The sequence below is a fragment of the Maniola hyperantus genome, chromosome 28 (genome assembly GCF_902806685.2).
Source record: "Maniola hyperantus chromosome 28, iAphHyp1.2, whole genome shotgun sequence".
Classification (NCBI taxonomy): Eukaryota; Metazoa; Arthropoda; class Insecta; order Lepidoptera; family Nymphalidae; genus Maniola; species Maniola hyperantus.
The window spans coordinates 5,264,473-5,285,909 of NC_048563.1; the positions used below are offsets into that span (position 1 = coordinate 5,264,473).

The window sequence follows — 21,437 nt, forward strand, 5'->3', positions numbered from 1 at the left end:
CCAATGAGAAATTAACACTTATAATAAAAATTATGTCCACAACACACGCGTATGAAAACTAGGCACAGAGTATTTAAAACTAACTAGGTAGGTAAACTTATGGAACTAAAATCGACTAAAGTATAAACTATAACTAGGTAGAATTTGATATTACATTCCTAATTGCTAATTTATACATATGGAGAGAGAGATGAAAAATATCATTTCTCGCGAATAGATGATTATCTATAGTTATTAAGTAATAGCTGATGCCCGCGACTTCGTATCCGTGGATTTAAGATTTTAAAAATCCCGTGGAAACTCTTTGATTTCCCGGGATAAAAAGTAACCTATGTCACTCTCCAGGTCTTAAACTATACCCTTGCAAAAAACCGGCCAAGTGCGAGTCAGGCTCCCGCAATGAGGGTTCCGTACTACAGTCGTATTTTTTCGACATTTTGCACGATAATTCAAAAATTATGATGCATAAAAATAAAAAAAAATCTGTTTTAGAATGTACCTTTCATATGATACCCCACTTGATATAGTCACTCACTTCGAAAGTTGAAAATACTACCTAATTATTAATTCATGACCACAATTTAATTTTTTTGTGTGATCTAACACTAAATTCACGGTTTTCAGATTTTTCCCCAAATGTCAGCTATAAGATCTACCTACCTGCCAAATTTCATGATTCTAGGTCAACGGGAAGTACCCTGTAGGTTTTTTTGACAGACAGACGGACAGACAGACAACAAAGTGATCCTATAAGGATTCCGTTTTTCCTTTTGAGGTACGGAACCCTAAAAATCACGTCGATTCGTTGCTCCGTTGCGACGTGATTGAAGGACAAACCAACAAACAAACTAACTAAGTGTAGTGATAATAAGGGTCGTGATAATAATGGTAGTAATAATAAGCGTAGTGATTATAACTAAAGTACGCGACAGGTCGAGATGGCAATCAGGGTGGGGAAGCCCCGTATAGAACTCAAAAAAAAAACTCAAGACTCAAATCATTTATTCAGAATTGGTAAAATTTTACGCTTCCTGATTGTCATAAAGTTTTATTTGTAAGATGATATGATATAGTGGTGATAATTAATACGTACTTAAAACTAAATAGCCGCACAGTCCCCGCGCTATAGCACGGGCGCCATGCGAATGTGCAGGGCGTCCCCCCGCCCCATACCCCGATTGCCATCTCGACCTGTCGTGTACCATCTTGTGGGCAACTGAAAGCTCAGCCGGTTGCTTCCACTTTATCAGTACGGAATTCATCAATTATTAAGTTAAAGGACGGCAGAATAGCAATTCCAGCGTGCTTGTATAAGTAGATGTCAATGTTTCAGGCAGTTTCAGGCGTCCCGCCTATCTGCACCTGGCCTAAAATGCAAATGGCCGCGTATAAATATGGCCGCCGCGCCCCAGCTGGGCACAGTGCCGGCCGGTGGACGCGCCAGTTCCCGCCAAAACCTCCTGTCAAACACCAGTGCTGCCACTCTTCAAATTTCTCTTAAGAAAAATGAGTGCGCTCCTACTCATCACTCTATGTGCCCTATTTATATACAAACTTTTTTCTCGTCGAACTGTCGCATGGAAAAAAGTTTCCAAATATGGCGACGGGACCGTTTTAAATTTGAAACAAGCGCCCGGACCTATCGCTTTACCTGTCATAGGCAGTATGCATTTGTTAGGCAAATTCGAATCCCCTTTTCAATCCTTTACGGAATTAAGTAAAACTCACGGGGATATCTATAGTATTAAATTGGGTTCTTCGGAGTGCTTGGTGGTGAATAGTTTAGAGCTTATTAGGGAGGTTTTGAATCAAAATGGAAAGTTTTTCGGCGGTCGTCCAGACTTCTTGAGGTTCCACAAACTATTCGCTGGCGATCGGAATAATTGTAAGTATTTTTTTGTTACTTATTTTTTAATAACTTTATTTATTAATCAATTTAAACATCTTTAATGCTAACTAGCTGCCCCGGCGAACTTCGTACCACCTAACAGTCGATTCTTTTTCAAGATTTTTTTAAAAAAATCTCTCCGTATCAACTATCCTCGTACTTCAAGGAAATATTATGAAAAAAGAATTAGCGAAATCGGTTCAGCTGTTCTCGAGATTTGCGATCAGCAACACATTCAGGGATTCATTTTTATATATATAAATTACAATTACAATATTAATTAAATTGACCAAAGAATAAAAATACAGGATACGCTTTTAATAATTTTTATAACAGCTGACGCTCGTGAATTCGTCCGCTTTTAAAAATCCCGTGGGAACTCTTTGATTTTGCGGTATGAAAAGTAGCTTATGTCACTCTGCAGGTCTTTAATTATACTCATGCGAAAAATTAGGTCGGTCCGTTGCTCCGTTGCGACGTGATTGAAGGACAACTCAAACCTGGGTGCGTTTGAAACTTTCGTAGCTTTAGTTTTAAGTTTACGTAATTCATTATCACCATTAGATAATTAATTATCTTACAAATCCAGTAATTAAGAGTAAATGTAATCGAATTTGAAAACAAATGTCATTATCAAATTCAGCATCCTAGAAACCCCTGAAAACAAGACCCATTACAATTTTTCTAAAAAGTGCATGTTCGCTATCTTGGATTTGAAAATAAATGTCACTATCAAAAAAAAATTTTGCAAATCGATCCAGATACCTGGAAGAAATCGATGAACGTACATAAAAAAGTCGGAAAAAAAACGGGCTGAATTGAGAACCACCTTCTTTTTGGAAGTCGGTTAAAATCAGTATCCTGGAAAACCCTAAAAACTACACCCATGTCTATTTTTAGTGACACTTACTTTTAGTAGGTAATTCATTCAGTTTGCTAAGGTAAGTTAGTATCTAGGTACTATCACTATTACTAGAATTATTACACATGTAGCTTACTATACAATATTTTTAATTTTTATTCTATCTTGCAACAGGTGACAACCCGATAAGAATAGGTATAAAATTTGAACATTGTTAGGAAACTTCCCCTCTGTTCGGATAACAAGAATATAATTTTATACCGATTTTTTCATTTTATTTGTCGACAGTACATACAAACATAGTATTAAAAAAAGGTTTTTTAATTATTGCAATAAATATATTACCTTTTTTCATTTTATTTGTCGACAGTCCTATGTCGCAGAGATAAAAAAGATTTAAAAAGTTTTCTATTAAGTAGGTACCTATTTGAAACATTTTTTTTTGAATTTTTTCGTTGAATAAAATAATCCCGAGATCGATTCCTGAATAGACAATTTCGGAATGTATAATTTATTAATTTGCTTATCTGTGAATAAATAATATTTTTTTGCTGATGTTGGCAATATGGGGGATCGAATTTCATAAAATATCGGCTAAATTAAGCTGTGTTTAGACGAGCAGAAAATATATTTATCACGTTTTACACAACTGCCCAAAACATCAGTGTATCAGTTTACGTATGTATGTGAGTTTCTCTATTCCATCATAACTTCTTAACTAATCCTGAGTGACACGGGTTATACTTATTTTTTTTGAAAAAAAAAATGAATGTGGGCAGGGCGGCATTCCTGTTTTCAATTTTTTTTCTTTATAATTTTTATGTAAATAGGGCATAATGTCTTATTGAAATTATTGTTCTATAAGTAACGCAAATTGCTAATGCGCGTGGCCGCCATTTTCGTGACAGCACTGTAATAATAATAAAATAATAAAGCTGTACTGAAGTTTCGAGCTGATGGTATATTTTTATTTCGGCTGATGTCAAAATGACTTCATTTCGATGTTAATGAGACATGGTTCCAGGGCAATAGCAATTTGCGGGACTTATCATGTTTAATTAGAGCCGCAATAGCTCAACCGGTAAAGGAGTGGACTAAAAACCGAAAGGTCGACGGTTCAAATCCCGTCCGTGCTAGGCAAGCTTGTGCTAGGAGTAGGTACCACAAGATTTTTTTTTTTTTTTAAATAAAAAAATTGTACTTTGTACTGATAATACAAAAAGAAGAAAAAAATATCATACTCACATGAGATACTAATATTTCTATATATTTTATGGTATTTTCAACTCAAAGTTGGATTTCTTCATAACGAGATGTTAACTCCAAATAAGTTCATAATAGAAAATAAAAAGTTAGCCACTAAAAATAAAAATACCTCACTACTATAACTTACATTTTATTTAAAAAAAAATCACATAATCTTTGAAAAAAAAAATCACAGCACTTAAAATTTCACTCCCGCGTCAAAAAAGTCACTTTTAATGCAGTTTTAAGTTTTTTTACCCGCAATCCTTAGGGGAAATTAAATTCACGCGAATTAAAGATGAACGACGCGTAAAAAAGTTCACGTAAAAAATCCAAAGTATAACAAAAACATAAGATTTTATTACTCTACATGCATATTGATTTTTTATTCTATGCATTAATCAATCGGGCTAATTAATTAGAGTTCTTTTTTACGTCTAAACAAGTAGGAATACAGAAAGAAAACTGGGCTATAATTTTAATTTGATGAATGTGTATGAAACACGATCCCTACAACACAAGACGAGCTAAACTCTATAGAATTTGTGACTTTGCTCGCGTTTTATTTTTCCCATAATATTTTCCTGAAAACAAATACAATTTTCCCTATATAATTTCCAAATTATCTAAGTCCTAATAAGGATGTTGACTACTAGTCAAACGTCAAAACGCTCGCTTAGCATGGGAGCTTGTATGAAATACATAGATGTGACGTCATAAGACCTAATTTGACATAGATACTTTGGTTAGCAAACTTAAAACTAGCAGTGAAAGAGGAGTTTACGATTTTTGGAAGGTTTTCGGATTTTTTCCATTACTTGTGCTATAAGACCTACCTACCTGCCAAATTTCATGATTCTAGGTCAACGGGAAGCACCCTGTAGGTTTCTTGATAGACCGACAGACAGACAGACATACAGACAACAAAGTGATCCTATAAGGGTTCCGTTTTTTCTTTTGAGGTACGGAACCCTAAAAATACGCAAGTACGGAACCCTCGGTGCGCGAGTCTGACTCGCACTTGGCCGATTTTTGTAGCTACATATTATGTGTATGGGATCCCATAACATAAAGATGCCAGACATAGGTCACTAGCGCTAAGTCATGGTCTTAAGTTATCAAAGAAACGCGTAGGTAACACTTTAATACATTTAGGGCAATGTAGGTCACCTACATGATAGTTGATACACAAGTAGGTTTTTAGGGTTCCGTACCTTGAAAGGAAAAACGGAACCCTAATAGGATCACTTTGTTATCTGTCTGTCTGTCAAGAAACCTACAGGGTACTTCTCGTTTACCTATAGAATCATGAAATTTGGCAGGTAGGTAGGTTTTTGAAAATTTAACCCCCAAGGGGATGAAATAGGGGTTTGAAATTTGTGTAGTCCACGCGGACGAAGTCGCGAGCATAAGCTAGTCGGGCGATAAAATAAAAACATTTCGCTTATCTCTTATATCATGCATCTCAACCACTTACCATTTGGAGTGTCAGGTGTAACTGGAGAGGTTATGGGCAATCTGTAAAAATACGCTTGCAACAGCGCATTGCATGGGCTCATATTATATAGGCACATAATAATATTATGGACTAAGAGCCAGCGCGTGTCTGACCTATGTTATTTTATAAAAGCTTAAAGTTTCTCTGCGTTTGTAAAAAATCAAACATCAAAGTATAAAGTCTATTTTTTTTTTTTTTGGGGTTCCGTACCTAAAAAGAAAAAACAGCACCCTTATAGGATCTCTTTGTTGTCTATCTGTCTGTCAAGAAACCTACAGGGTACTTCCCGTTGACCTGCCAGGTAGGTAGGTCCTTTAGCAGACGTAAGGGGAAAAATCTGAAAACCGTGAATTTGTGGTTACATCACACAGAAAAAATTAAATTGTGGTCATAATTAGTAAGTACATATTTTCAATTTTCGAAGTAAGATAACTATATCAAGTGGGGTATCATATGAAAGGTCTTCACCTGTGCATTCTAAAACTGATTTTTATTTACTTTTATGCATCATAGTTTTTGAATTATCGTGCAAAATGTTGAAAAAATACGACTGTAGTAGGGAACCCTCGTTGCGCGAGCCTGGCTCGCACTTGGCCGGTTTTTTTTTCCTTGGAACAGTATTAGAAATCAGCATTGCCAGACACTTATTATGATGGCAACCCCCTGCCAGGTATAAAAAAGTTAGACTTTATAATTTGACGTAAGATTTTGTACGCCTTTATTGCCTGTTATCTCCCAAAGCCACCATGATCTAAACTTCATAGTCGCTGATCGTTCCTCCCAGTGTTGGGGACAATACGCAGAGAAACTTGCATCTATCTTCTATCTAAATTATATAAAAGGTAAAGGTGACTGACTGACTGACTGAGGAAAAACCGAACCCTAATAGGATCACTTTGTTTTCTGTCTGTATGTCAAGAAATCTACAGGGTACTTCTCGTTTACCTATAGAATCATGAAATCTGGCAGGTAGGTAGGTAGGCAGGTAGCTAGGATCGGGCTGAAATTTGGCATGCAGATAGCTATTATGACGTAGGCATACGCTAATAAAGGATTTTTGAAAATTCAACCCCTAAGGGGGTGAAATAGGGGTTTGAAATTTGTGTAGTCAACGCGGACGAAATCACGGGTATAAGCTAGTTCGCAATAAAATTGGTTATCATCATCATGATCAACCCATCGCCGGCTCATTACAGAGCACGCTCCTCTCAGCGTGAGATGTGTTTTGGCCATAGTCTTCCGCGCTGGCCATGTGCGGATTGGTAGACTTCACACACCTTTCAGAACATTATGGAGAACTCTCAGGCATGCAGGTTTCCTCACGATGTTTTCCTTCACCGTTAAAGCAAGTGATATTTAATTAATTAAAACGCACATAACTCCGAAAAGTTAGAGATGCGAGTCCGGGATCGAACCCCCGACCTCCGATTAGAAGGCGGACGTCCTAACCAATAGGCTATCACAGCTTGGATTGGATAAAATTGATCAAATACTTAAAAAACAAAAGTTATATAAAAAACAAATTACTTGTGTAATTTATTTGAGTAGGTAGTTACTTACCTAATAGTAAATTAGGCTATAGAATATAGGTAATAATAAATGACTAAGTAGGCAGATCTAGTACTTATGCCAAAAATCTGTAACCTAACACCATTGTTTACATTAAACTTGAAATTCGATACCGCTGGTTAGTAATGTAATGTTATTAAAATTGTCTCTTTATTTTTAAAATGCTGATTGTAGGATATGAAATGCCTAATTTTTTTCTAGGTTAGGTCATTGTTAAATGATACAGGCCTGAATGTTTATTGAACACTAGCTTATGCTCGCGACGTCATCCGCTTGGACTACACTTTCAAATCCGTATTTCACCCCCTTAGGGGTTGAATTTTCCTTTTCTTAGCGGATACCTACGTCATAATAGCTATCTTCATGCCAAAGTTTAGCCTGATTCGTCCAGTAGTTTGAGCTGTGCTTTGTTAGATCAGTCAGTCAATCAGTCAGTCTGTCTGTCAGTCATCTTTTCTTTATATATATTTAGATTAGCTGATGTCCGCCACTTCATCCGCGTGGGTTCAGTTTTCCCGCGGGAACTCTTTGATTTTCCGGGATAAAAAGTAGTTTATGTCACTCTCCAGGTCTTTATCTATACCCATGGAAATAATCACGTCAATTCGTTGCACCGTTGCGACGTGATTGAAGGACAAACCAACAAACAAACACACTTTTGCATTTATTAATGCGAAAAGAAGCAAAGGTATCTTTGGTTACAACGTATCAGTGGCCAAATCAGACAGGTCGAGATGGCAATCGAGGAGAGAACGCCCCGCACACCCAGACAGCCCCCGCGCTAACCCGGTGCGAGAGAGCGCGGGTAAGATACTGGGAGTGCGGGGCGTCCCCTCGCCTCATACCCCGATTGCCATCTGAACTTGCTGCGGACTATTCTTTTAACATGTCAATTTTTTTATTTTATTTTTTAAACTATATATAGTATATACAATATACATACAGAAAAACTTATCACTAAAAAATTTATATTTACAAAAAATATACGCCGTCCAAATGGTCATTTATGGGCATTGTGCCCAAAACACTGGCGCTATTACCTCGCTGAACGGCAAGGCTCAACCGTTGAGCGAAATAAGCACCAGCTCTTGGGTCACCAGACGCGTGGATCAGCTTTTGGGACACGACGTTTATAAAAGCTTTCGTGTCCGATGGCCATGGGCCCAGAGTCTCAAACGCAAGCGCCGCAAATACATAGTCCTTACTAATGACTGAGTATTTACGGCGCTTAAGCTCTTGAGCTGACTCGGCTGCTGCAGCCGCTTTTTGGCACGTGCCCGATAAATGGGACGCTGCCAACGTGTCGACGCAGGTCGCATCCCAGTATCAGACCAGCGCATGTCAGTTGATACATAGAGCAAAAATATGGCGAGGGAGTTCCCAAAATGTATGCATGGTATGAGTTATATATAAGCTGTGATAGCCTAGTGGTTAGGACGTCCGCCTTCTAATCGGAGATCGGGGGTTCGATCCCGGGCACTCACCTCTAACTTTTCAGAGTTATATGCGTTTTAATTAATTAAATATCACTTGCTTTAACGGTGAAGGAAAACATCGCGAGGAAACCTGCATGCCTGAGAGTTCTCTATAATGTTCTCAAAGGTGTGTGAAGTCTACCAATCCGCACATGGCCAGCGTGGTAGACTATGGCCAAAACCCTTCTCAGTCTGAGAGGAGAATCGTGCTCTGTAGTGAGCCGATGATGGGTTGATCATGATGATGATATGGGTGTGTCTTTGGTTATTTTGTTTCAACGATTAAATCAGAGCCACAAAAAATGCATGTTGTACGTGCGTCAACACTTGATCATGCATGCAAGTTTATGCAGGACGCTTGTTTGTGCGCATATCTCCCGCCATGCATGCCATTAGCAACCGAAATAGATTTAATACACCATGCATCAGCAAAAGTTACCTTTTTATGCGGTTTTAGATTTGAAAGATTTTATTCGCTCAAATCGTCCTTTTAGGGTTCCTTAATAAACAAGGAACCCATATAAATAAATAAATAACCTTTTATTTGGGACCATAGCGCACAGTACAAAGCACAACAACACCAGACAAACGTACATAAACAAAACAAAAAAAAAAAAAAGTTGTGTGTGTCTCCGCCCGTCTGTTCGACCGTCCGTCCGTCCTCGGCTAATCTCAGAGAATAGTCTCTGCACTAATAGCACTAATAATAGTGCTAGAAATCTGTAATTTGGCATGGGTATAAATATGAATCACACCGACAAAGTGCTGAAATAATATTTTTTAGTGTATCAACTGATTTGTACTTTCGTTAGGCCAGGGATCTCAAAAAGGTTAGGAAACAATTCATGATTTAACCACTTTATTTTGAGAAAAAAGTGTCGTAAATCGGTCACCCATCCATTTACCGATTTCGGTCAACGTTGCTTACCCTGCGCAATCGCCTGATATGTAATGTCGTAATCACACTTTAGTACATTTTAACAGAAGTTTTAAAAACTTTTTTCTTTGTCCACAGCTCTGGCTTTATGCGATTGGTCGAATTTGCAGTTGCGCAGACGAAACCTGGCGCGACGACACTGCGGGCCCAAGCAGCATACCGACAACTTCGCCAAAATCGGCTCAGTAGCCACTTTCGAGGCTGTAGAGTTGGTACAAACCCTCAGAAATATCACAAGAACTACTACAGACAGTATTGACATAAAACCCTTGCTTATGTCTACAGCTATGAACATGTTCTCGAATTACATGTGCAATGTACGCTTTGACACCGAAAACGATCAAGAATTCCGAAAAATAGTTGACCATTTTGATGAAATATTCTGGGAAATCAATCAAGGCTACGCCGTCGATTTTCTACCTTGGCTAGCGCCATTTTATAAGAAACACATGGATAAGCTATACAATTGGTCTCAGGAAATCCGTGCTTTTATATTATCAAGAATTGTAGAGCAGAGGGAAATCAATTTAGATATGGAGGGACCAGAAAAGGATTTCCTGGATGGACTGTTACGGGTTCTGCATGATGATCCTACTGTTGATAGAAACACTATAATTTTTATGCTTGAAGATTTTCTAGGTGGACATTCTTCTGTGGGTAACTTAGTTATGCTTTGTTTGACAGCTGTGGCTAGAGATCCTGAAGTAGGGAAGAAGGTTAGAGCAGAAATCGATGCTGTGACTAAAGGTAAACGCGCTGTGACATTAACAGATCGAATGTCCATGCCATATACTGAAGCGACAATTCTAGAATGCTTGCGGTACGCATCGTCACCCATAGTTCCTCATGTAGCCACAGAAAACGCAAATGTCGCTGGTTACGGAGTCGAAAAGGGTACAACTGTATTCATAAACAATTACGAGTTGAATACTTCACCCAAATACTGGAACCAACCTGAGAAATTTGATCCGTCAAGGTTTTTAGAGCGTACCAAAGTTAGAGCGAGACGTAATTCACAGTGTGATTCAGGAATGGAGTCAGATAGCGAAAGGTCTGGTCCCATTAACAGAGTAACAGATTTCGAAAAGGAAATAGTTTCGGTGAAGAAAAACATACCACATTTCTTACCATTCAGCATCGGTAAAAGGACATGTATAGGTCAAACATTGGTAACAACTATGAGTTTTGTCATGTTCGCGAATATCATCCAGGAGTTCGACGTTGGAGCTGTGGATGTAGAGGACCTAAGACAGAAACCTGCGTGCGTTGCTCTGCCTAAAGACACGTATAACTTGTACTTACTGCCTAGGAAACACTGAACTGAATTCGACTTATGCCTTACTTTAGAAAAATACCCTGACTCATTCGGTGTCTAGAATTCGTACCTAAATTAGTTTTGTAATTAGTCTTTGCATTAGGGTCTTGGACTGTAGTAATAAAATATGACGTCATTTATTGTAATTTATAAAGGATTTATTGTAAATTAAAGTATGTTTCTGTGTGTTTTTGTAATTCAAATATTACAGAATTCGCTAAAATATAACACATTTTGTAAAACTTACAGATTACAAATTTGGAAAACTGGCCAACTTTCGGCGACAACCCAGTTGGTTTATAAAAATGAGAAGCATTACTTTGATTTTACAATTTCTAACGTAATTACATTTTTTTTAAATAGACAAAGATTTGTCTGGAATTTACAAAATTGTGTAGAAATTCTGAATTATCATAGAACATTTTAGTATTTCAGCGACAAGGTTACCGAATTTGGATACAGAATGAGTTTAGGGAATCGCTCAAAACTATTTATTTTTTGAAATGACTCTAATTTATATCTCACATTTGGACGTCATCTTCCATACCACACTTGAACTCGAAAACTTGACTAAACTAAATTGAACATACTAAAAACATGTTGCTTTTCTTTTAAAAATAATGATTGCTGAAAAACAACTTGATTTTTGGTGTCTTAATTTTTTTGTAATTTTTGGTAATTTAAAGAAAAGTGCGACACTCATTTCGACTGTACAGGTTGAAAGAATATTTCATTTTTGGCGCAAAAAGAGGTACCTATTGTGTAAATAAAAGTTGTGTAAACTAAAGTCCTGTAAAATATCGCACTGTTATTTTAAGTAATTTCTTTGTAATTCTATTCATTTGATTGATGAAAAACGACTGTATTTTGTTTTGGATTATTGATAGTGCTAAGGTATATGTGATGTATGAATGAATCATTTATAGATATAGTATGTATGCGATAAACAATGAACTAATTTTGTTGTACATAAATTTGGGATGCGTCATTAAACATTTTAGTAATAAACGATACTGGTTGCGCCAACTTATTTATAAAATTAATTTAAAATATTTCCTGGTGTTTCCACTCCTAACTCCTTAAACCCGAATGCAGCACTCTACAAGACTGCGAGGAGAAAAGGGCAAGAATCCAGAGCCGCCACGCGAACTCGACACACATGTAACTAAGAAATATTATAACTAGAACACTTCTTCTCGAATACGTCGCAAGTGCGCGCGGTTCGAGAGAATGCAACGTTAAAAAAAACTTAAATTATAAATATTATAACTTATCTCCATGTGCTTCATTGAGAACACGCGAGACTTTCCATATCATATGTGTTTGTGCCTTGAACGTGGTGGAATTTGATCAAGAAAGAACCCGTGGAAGAAGGGGAAAGTTAACGGCGGCCATACTGGAAGATTGATTCAAGTAAGTGCTGCATTTCCTTCTATCTAAATCCTTTATTTCATTTGCACCACGGTTTTTATTTGTCAATTTTAATACAGTCCGCTAATCCATATTTAAATTCATAATTTTACATAATTAACATAACATAACTTGGCGCATTCATATAAGTGGTTACCTTCTCGCCGGATATTTCCAGCATATTTCGTTTGTTAGAATACTTCCATAGGCTCTAATAAATGAGATTTTATAATATTTACATATAATATTCATTGCGAATATATGTATTTACTTAAAACGAAAAACTTGGCTATTGCGTCATCTTTTTCATTGTCTAAATACTGGCATAAACGGCATATAGCATTGAGCTAGCTATTTTCCCAGTTAGGCATACTAATTATTTATACGTATTTATGTATATTTTGATAAATAAATAACTTATTTTCATAATATTAATCATTTAAATAAGTCTTGAATATCGTGCCACAGGTACCGTCAATTCAACGACACTCGAAAAAGTTAATGCAGATTACTTGACTCTTAAGTTCTAACGCATACGCTTGAGATTCGTTTGAATTAGACACGGGTCGATCATAAAATTATAATCCTACCGCGCGCGTAGTGTCTTCAATACCTACGCGCCTCGCTACCGATTACGTGACCTACTCCTTTCACCTGACTTTGCTTGACTATTATTTTTATATTTGGGTAAATTACGTATACATTTTGTGATTTTGTTTACTTATTATTTAGTTGCGTGTTATCATAATGCCGCCTAAAATAGACCCTAAATCAAGCGAAGGCACGAGTGAAAGCGATAAAGATATTCAAGATTCTAGATTGTCTATCTTACTTGCTAAACGTGAAGCTATATTTGGAATCATGCAGAATATCTTCGAATTGTCTCGTGACAAATACATTCACACAGATGATGAAAAGATGGAACATTTTCTCGACGAATCGTCACAAATTGATTCGTTGCGCGAAAAATACGAATCTATCGTTGATAGTTATAATACTCGTTTGTTGCAATTAAATCCTGAGGCAACGCCTAATTACAGCTGTCTGTACGCTTTTGAGACTTTATATAGTAGGGTCAAACGAGTTCAGGCGAAATGCCCAACTTCCGAATTGACACCGGAAATGCATAACGCGACTCCCGCGCTGCTGAAGGCTAAGCCAAAACTGGCTCCCATTTCGATATTGGATTTCGATGGTGACATAAAATCCTTTCAGATGTTTTATACGACCTTTAAGTCAGTGGTAGATAATAATCCATTACTCAGCGATGCCGAAAAGCTATTTTATCTATTACCGACGCTGAAAGGAAAGGCGAAAAGCGCGATCGCAGGAATTTCTCCATGTGCTGAAAATTATAAGTTGATCTTACAAACGCCTATAAACCGATTCGATGACAAACGGATGTTGACTTCCGCGTACCTACATGAATTATTTCGTTATAAAGGTTTTCAAACCCCCTCCGCGGCGAACTTTGAATCTTTCATAGATCAGTTTGCTGGCGCAGTAAGCGCTTTAAAAAATTTAAAATTAGACAATTTGGCTGATCTCATCATATTACATATAGCTACACAAAAGGTAGACACGGAAACAGTACGCGCGTTTGAAATTAAGTGCGGAAGTAAAATACCTAACTTCGACGAATTTGTGGAATTTATCACAACTCGTGCGAAGGTATTCGAGCGTACTAATAAAAATATAACAAACGCTTCGGATACACGTCAAAATAAAAATATAAAACAGACTAATAACGGGTCTTCAGGCAGTGCGCCGAAGTACCAGGCTTATGTAAGCACAGTTGATAAGTCTACTTCGTCTAAATGTCTATGTAAAAATATATCGCATACGTATTTGTATAAATGTGTCGATTTTAATAAATTATCTTCCCCTCAGGAACGTTTTAAATGTGTCAAAGACAAAAACGCCTGTGTAAATTGTTTGTCTGTGTTACACAGAGTTGGTCAATGTGAGGTCTCCCCACACTGCTCCTGTGGGCAAAAACATAATAAGAGACTGCACTTTGATCAAGCAAATACTCGCGTCTTACATCCAGATAGTGCCGTGACGTCATCGCGGACCGCCGTACCTACAACTCAGACGCCCGTAGCAAGTGAATGCACCGACGTAGCACCGCGTGCTACGGACGTAGGCGCTCCTATGACTGCTACGCATTCGTATAGCAGTCAGATATCGAATCGCGTAGGAGATAAGCAATCTACTGTCTTACTAGCTACGGCACAAATTGCTGTGTACGATTGCAACGGCAAGCGTCGAATAATCCGCGCGTTGCTCGATAGCGCCTCGCAAGCTGATTTTATATCTCGGCAATGTTGCGATCTTTTGGGTTTACAATGCGAACACACAGAACGTACTATCGTGAAGGGGTTCGGTGGAATTGAGAAGGTTGTACAATCCAACTCTGTTAATATAAAGTTTTATTCTCGATTCAATGACAACGTTAGCTTTAATATTTCGCCACTTGTCGTTGATACCGTAACAGATAAATTACCTACAGCTGTGGTAGATACGTCAGTCCTATCACACCTGAAGGGTATTCCGCTTGCTGACGAAAGTTTCGGCGTACCTGATAAAATAGATGCTTTAATAGGAGCTTCCCTATTCCCGCGCTTGCTTCTGCCCGACGATGTCCATACATCACGTCGCGACCCGTCGATGCCAGTCGCATTGCGCACAGTTCTAGGTCTCGTGTACATGGGCAATGCGCCTACGATACCTACCGTAAATACTCACTCAGCCTTGACATGTTGTTTCGTTCAAGAGCCTCCCGCTATTGACTCCATAGTCAGGCGTTTCTGGGAACTCGAAGAGCTTCCTTCCGCTTCCGTTCAACATCCTGACGATGCTGAATGTGAAGATTTCTATACTTCGACTACTATCCGTGATCCTGTCACTGGCAGATACGTTGTCGGCCTGCCATTTAAAGAAGATGTATACTCCCTAGGGAATTCTATGGATGTAGCTAGAAAACGTTTCGCTTGCCTCGAAAGGAAGCTCGAAGCTTCACCTAAATTGAGGTCAGCATATGATGACGTTATAAAAAATTATCTCGCGAAAGATTATATTTCTGCCGCGCCTTCGTACGATTCTCAGGATCCTGTTCCTATCTATGTGATGCCACATACGGGAATCTTACGAGAAGACAAATCGACGAGGTTGAGAATGGTGGTAGACGCATCGTGTCGCACTAGCTCCGGCCAGGCGCTGAACCATCTGCTACATTCCGGCCCTAACTTACAGGGAGATCTATTCAAAATAATTTTAAATTTCCGTCTGCATGAAATAGCAATGACAGCCGATTGCCGCGAGCAGTTTCTACAAATAATTATGCGCGAAGCTGATCGTCGCTATCAATGCTTCTTATATCGCTTCAGACCACAAGATCCCCTCGTGCTATATCAGTTCAATCGTGTCTGTTTTGGCCTCACTTCGAGTCCATACCATGCACTGCGCACGGTACGACAACTCGTAGAAGACGACGGCGCGAAATATCCGCTAGCGAGTAGCATTGTGCTACCAGCGCTATACATGGATGACGTTGCTTTCTCGCTTCCTAGCGAGCGTGAAGCAGTTACTGCATCGCAGCAGATGATTGACCTCTTCAAAAGCGCACAGTGGGACTTGATAAAGTGGAATAGCAATTCTCGCGAAGTTTTAAAACATATTCCGGCTTCGCACAAACTTCCTACTGAAGTGGAATTTGATAAAACCGTGCACCATAAGATACTTGGTTTGCATTGGTCCACTGAAACTGACTCGTTCTATTTTAAAATTTCCGTACCCGATGATGTGACATGCACCAAGCGCTCCATCTTGTCGACGGTTGCCCGTCTGTGGGACATAATGGGCTTCGTTGCTCCCACAGTCGTGTATGCCAAAATATTAATTAAGATGCTTTGGCAATTAAATCTTGATTGGGACACTGTAGCTCCGCCACACATCGTTAAGATGTGGAGACAGTTTTGCGACGAATTACCAGCTCTAAATAAACTTCACATACCACGTCATGTGGGCGTGACCGAAGACTGCGAGGTCACCCTCCTGGGACTGTCAGATGCCAGTCTCGCAGCCTACGGTGCCGTAGTTTATTTACACGTGAGCTCACCTTCTGGTAATACTGTGCGTCTCGTTTGCGCGAAAAGCAAAGTTTCGCCGACAAAACCACATTCTATCGCGCGTCTCGAGCTACTGGGTGGCGTCTTGTTGTCAAAAATACTTCGTACAGTATACGACAACTACGCTGAACACACCCCGATCAAGGCTACGTATGCTTTTCTTGATTCCAAAGTTGCCTTGTATTGGATTAAAAGCTCTCCACATAGATGGCAAACCTTTGTCGCAAATCGCGTGATTAAGATAACAGACAATATCTCAGCTGACAACTTTTATCACTGTGCTGGCGTTGAGAACTCAGCTGATATTTTATCCAGGGGTGTTACTCCTGAGAAACTTGTCTCACACCCTTTGTGGCTTCATGGGCCACCGTGGGCCTCGCTGCATCCCTCTCAGTGGCCGCTTAAGACCCTGGATGGGCAGTGCGTAGACAACTTACCAGAACAAAAAATTTTAACGCACCCTGTGTGCACGCCCGTAAAGCAATGTGCTTTATACGAGCTAGCACATCGTACGTCCTCATGGAGTAGACTTCTACGTATAATTGTATATATTTGTAGATGTTTAAAGTTACTTCCACGCCGCCGTACTGCGGCAATAACAGCTGAAGAGTTAGATTTTGCAGAAAATAGGATGCTTCGCGTTCTGCAAAATCAGCATTTTTATAACGAATATTATAATATTGAAAACAATTTACCATGCTCACCGGCGTTTAATCGCCTGCGACCATTTATCGACAATGGATTAATCCGTGTCGGTGGTCGTCTTGTCAATTCGGGGCTTGACTTTGAAAAAATACATCCGGTCGTACTGCCTCGCAATGACCATGTGGTAAACATAATTATTGATTATTACCACATCAAACATTTACATGCTGGACCAGAACTTCTGATGGCTTTGCTTCGGCAGAGATTTTGGATTTTGTCAGCACGCCGCATTATTAGGCAGAGAGTCCATAAGTGCAATACTTGCTTTCGAGCCAAGCCGCGTCCGACTTATCCTCTGATGGCGGATCTTCCTGATATCCGTACACGTCCAGCGCTAAAAGCTTTTACTTTCACGGGCTGTGATTATGCAGGTCCCATACCATACGTTCCTGTGCGCCGCCGAGGCGTACGCAGCGAAAAAGCATACATAGTGCTATTTACATGTCTCACTACGAGATCTACCCATATTGAAGTCGCTACCTCACTCAGCACTCCTAGCTTTCTTGCTGCATTTAAAAAATTCCTCGCCAGACGTGGGCCCGTTCAGGTGCTCCATAGTGACCGGGGTACGAATTTTCAAGGTACTGCCTCTTATCTTCGTGATCTGTACAAATTTCTTAGAGAAGAGTATTATCCGAAACTAGAACAAGAATGCGCCGAGAGTCGTATAACTTGGAAATTCATTTGTCCAAATAGCCCGCACCAAGGAGGTGCGTGGGAGAGTATGATCAAAGTAACAAAGTCGATCTTGTTTAAAGTCATAGGACAACAGCTCCTTTCATATGAGGAACTATATACTGTGCTTACGCAGGTCGAATGTCTACTTAATTCGCGTCCACTGACGGTACTCAGTTCCGATCCCGCAGAACCTTCAGCTCTTACACCGAGTCACTTTTTGCACACTGCGCCTCTATTTTCCTTACCTGCGCCTGAAGTCGGTACAGATAAAATCAACTTACTCGACAGGCACTCGTTAATGGATAAAATGGTCCAATCCTTTTGGAGTCGTTGGCGGATGGAATATCTGCATTGTCTACAAGTTAGACAAAAGTGGAATACTCCATCCGCACCAATCACTCCAGGGACTGTTGTTGTGGTCATAAACGATAACGTACCTCCCCAGGCTTGGCCATTGGCAGTAGTGGAGAGAGTTCATCCCGCTAAAGACAGTGTTGTTCGCATAGCTACTGTAAAGATCTCTGGGAAAACTTACCTCCGTCCGGTTGTTAAGTTATGCCCTCTCCCTACGCAGTAAGCTTCAAATATGGCTTCAGTTTAAATAGTAAGTTAGCTTATAATTTGTACATAATCATAATCATAATCGTTTATTTTATATTCATAAATTAACACTATATTCATATCGTACCATGTCATATCTTATCAAGATACACGTTAGTGTGTCGAGCCAAGTTCTAATAATTGTATTATCTCATGACTTTTAGATTATTTTACGCAATGTGCGTTTTTTCTCATAGAGCCCTATTCGCTCTACACCTCATGAGACTTTTCTTAAAGGTGACCCTTTAAGGGCGGGTGGATGGTTGCGCCAACTTATTTATAAAATTAATTTAAAATATTTCCTGGTGTTTCCACTCCTAACTCCTTAAACCCGAATGCAGCACTCTACAAGACTGCGAGGAGAAAAGGGCAAGAATCCAGAGCCGCCACGCGAACTCGACACACATGTAACTAAGAAATATTATAACTAGAACACTTCTTCTCGAATACGTCGCAAGTGCGCGCGGTTCGAGAGAATGCAACGTTAAAAAAAACTTAAATTATAAATATTATAACTTATCTCCATGTGCTTCATTGAGAACACGCGAGACTTTCCATATCATATGTGTTTGTGCCTTGAACGTGGTGGAATTTGATCAAGAAAGAACCCGTGGAAGAAGGGGAAAGTTAACGGCGGCCATACTGGAAGATTGATTCAAGTAAGTGCTGCATTTCCTTCTATCTAAATCCTTTATTTCATTTGCACCACGGTTTTTATTTGTCAATTTTAATACAGTCCGCTAATCCATATTTAAATTCATAATTTTACATAATTAACATAACATAACTTGGCGCATTCATATACTAAAATTGTTATATTTCACATTTTTTATTGTAGTTTGCAAAGTATATAGGTACTTAATTAAATAAATTTTATTTATATTTTATCAAATTGTTAAACCTGCACTTCAAGAAAATTTCAAAATAATAATAAAAAATTAGTTCTCTTCATTAATTAAATATCACCACGGATACCAATTGAATTTATTCAAAATTTATGTACAACAGAATTTATAATTTTGTGAAATTTAAAAACTCATTTTTTTCATTTCTCCGCTAAAACCAAAATCAAAATAAATGTTGTGACTAAAAACTATGTAATTGTTGTACCATGTAGACTTAAATGCATTTATTTAGTTTTTTCGATGTAGAAATTATATAGAACTTATATTGTGATTAAGCTATTTAACCTTTTTTGTAGATAAAAAAATACGTAGCAGAAGCATAGATATATTATTATGATATACTATTAACATAGTATGCTAGATATGGCGTGCCATGCAATAACACGTTTTTGTGCCAATTCGAACGATCGAGCGTACCGGAAATTAAAACTGAACTTTGTGTCAAATTGACAGGATATCTTATCACTCAGTTCCGAGTACGCTCACATGACACACTGCTGCCATCAGCGACAAAATGGCGAAAATCAGGTTGCTTCAAAAGCAAGTCGCTAACCGCATATTTACTGTACTATGTTATAGTATTATTATATAAGTAATATGTACGAGCAAAATAAACACAGTCCTAATTGAATTGTATTTTAAAACATAAAAAAAATACATTTCCAATTATTTTGTTTGACTTTATTTTACAATACTTATTTCCTTTTACAGTAAAAAACAGTTACCTACCTACTAAATATTAAAAAAATTCGAACTGTCGATTTATTTCTAAATACATGTTCAATAAAGACTTTTCAATATTATTTTCAACTTAAATTGAAAAATGATTTTTCTTACAATGATCTACCTACTCATGATAGTTATCTTTAAAAAAAACTGTTTTTGTTTTGTATGAAATACCTATTACGTAAGTAATAGTGAATTCATTATTGTAGATACCTATTGTAATATAAAACATATTATTGTGATGAATATTTAGTTTTGAAAATGAAAATATATAGCTTGCAATTTTGATATTATTTTTATTTATTTTAACACCCAATCACCATTGTTTATATAAAATATATAAAATTAAAAGGTCACTGACTGACTGATCTATCAACGCACAGCTCAAACTACTGGATGGATCGGGCTGAAATTTGACATGCTGATAGATATTATGACGTAGGCATCCGCGAAGAAAGGATTTTTGAAAATTCAACCCTTGAAGTTTTTTTTTTTTCTTTTTTATTAAAATGCATGAGAATAATCTTCATAGCCCTTACGCCTGGTCCACTACGGAGCACGGATCTCCTCTCACGAATGAAAAGGGGTTAAGCCATAGTCCACCACGCTGGCCAAGTGCGGATTGACAGACTTCACACACCTTTGAGAACATTATGGTGAACACTCAGGCATGCTGGTTTCCTCACGATGTGTTCCTTCACCGTTAAAGCAAGTGCTATTTAATTAAATACTGTTTTTTTTAGATTTAAGTTTATTAATAGTTTATTTGTAATTAAAAATTGATTAAAAGTTAAAAATATTTAGTTAAAAAAAAAAACAAAAAAAAAATTAAATACTTAAGACGAACATATCTCCGAAAAGTTAAGGTGTGTGCCCGGGATCAAACCCCCGGTCTCCTATTAGGACGTGGACATCCTAACCACTAGGCTATCACAGCTTAGATATTAGCAGTCGAATCTGTCTCTGTACTGTATAATAAAATCCAAAAAATAAAGTAAAAATTGACTTCAATAACCACAAACACAATAAATCAAAAAATAATTTAATTTATTACCTAACTAGATGATGCCCGCGACTTCGTGCGCGTGGATTTCGGTTTTTTGTAAATCCCATGGGAACTCTTTGATTTTCTGGGATGAAAAGTAGCCTATGCTCTTCCCCGGGATGCAAGCTGTCTCTGTACCAAATTTCGTCAAAAGCGGTTGAATGGTTGAACTGTGAAAAGCTAGCAGACAGACAGACAGACACACTTTCGCATTTATGATATTAGTATGGATAGGTTCCGTGCCTTAAGGTGAGAGAGTGAGTAGGTAAGTGAGGCCTTTTGCAGCGGGAAAATTTCTAATCTTATGAGAAACCAGAAATATTACGCAGACAAAGTTGCGAGCAACTGCTAGTTATCTTCTATAATATAAAAATGAATTACTAAATGTGTTGGTCATCGCAAATCTCGAGAACAGCTGAACCGATTTCGCTAATTCTTTTTTATAATAT

At 38.2% G+C, this 21,437-nt stretch overlaps 4 protein-coding genes across 4 annotated transcripts in view; 2 read left to right on the forward strand and 2 right to left on the reverse strand.

Annotated features, from left to right (window-relative positions):
• The window catches only part of nvd (cholesterol 7-desaturase nvd), a 61,431-nt gene extending 56,937 nt beyond the window's left edge, over nucleotides 1-4,494 (reverse strand). Inside the window, exon 1 of the mRNA XM_034982987.2 lies at nucleotides 3,996-4,494. The gene's annotated coding sequence lies outside the window, so the exon portion shown is untranslated. The remainder of the gene's footprint in view (nucleotides 1-3,995) is intronic.
• LOC138404429 (uncharacterized) overlaps nucleotides 1-21,437 on the reverse strand; it is a 223,631-nt gene that overhangs the window by 65,329 nt on the left and 136,865 nt on the right. The window lies entirely within an intron of this gene.
• On the forward strand, nucleotides 1,435-11,798 carry LOC117995062 (cytochrome P450 307a1-like). The gene is made up of 2 exons (XM_034983053.2): nucleotides 1,435-1,885; nucleotides 9,553-11,798. The coding sequence occupies exons 1-2, from the start codon at nucleotides 1,507-1,509 to the stop codon at nucleotides 10,791-10,793; spliced, it is 1,620 nt and encodes a 539-aa protein (XP_034838944.1). The 5' UTR covers nucleotides 1,435-1,506; the 3' UTR covers nucleotides 10,794-11,798.
• LOC117995009 (uncharacterized) lies at nucleotides 12,947-17,465 on the forward strand. Its single transcript, XM_069508126.1, has 3 exons — nucleotides 12,947-13,199; nucleotides 14,712-16,309; nucleotides 17,406-17,465. Exons 1-3 carry the CDS (start codon nucleotides 12,947-12,949, stop codon nucleotides 17,463-17,465), a joined length of 1,911 nt encoding a protein of 636 aa, XP_069364227.1.

What these genes read in the sequence shown, in the direction of transcription:
- LOC117995062 (XM_034983053.2), top strand. Translation starts at nt 1,507, where the DNA reads ATGAGTGCGCTCCTACTCATCACTCTATGTGCCCTATTTATATACAAA. An exon ending in CGCTGGCGATCGGAATAATT is followed by an intron (nt 1,886 to 9,552) that starts GTAAGTATTTTT and finishes CTTTGTCCACAG; the next exon opens with CTCTGGCTTTATGCGATTGG.
- LOC117995009 (XM_069508126.1), top strand. Translation starts at nt 12,947, where the DNA reads ATGCCGCCTAAAATAGACCCTAAATCAAGCGAAGGCACGAGTGAAAGC. An exon ending in CGTTGATAGTTATAATACTC is followed by an intron (nt 13,200 to 14,711) that starts GTTTGTTGCAAT and finishes AATTACCTACAG; the next exon opens with CTGTGGTAGATACGTCAGTC. An exon ending in GTGCCGTAGTTTATTTACAC is followed by an intron (nt 16,310 to 17,405) that starts GTGAGCTCACCT and finishes GTGATTATGCAG; the next exon opens with GTCCCATACCATACGTTCCT.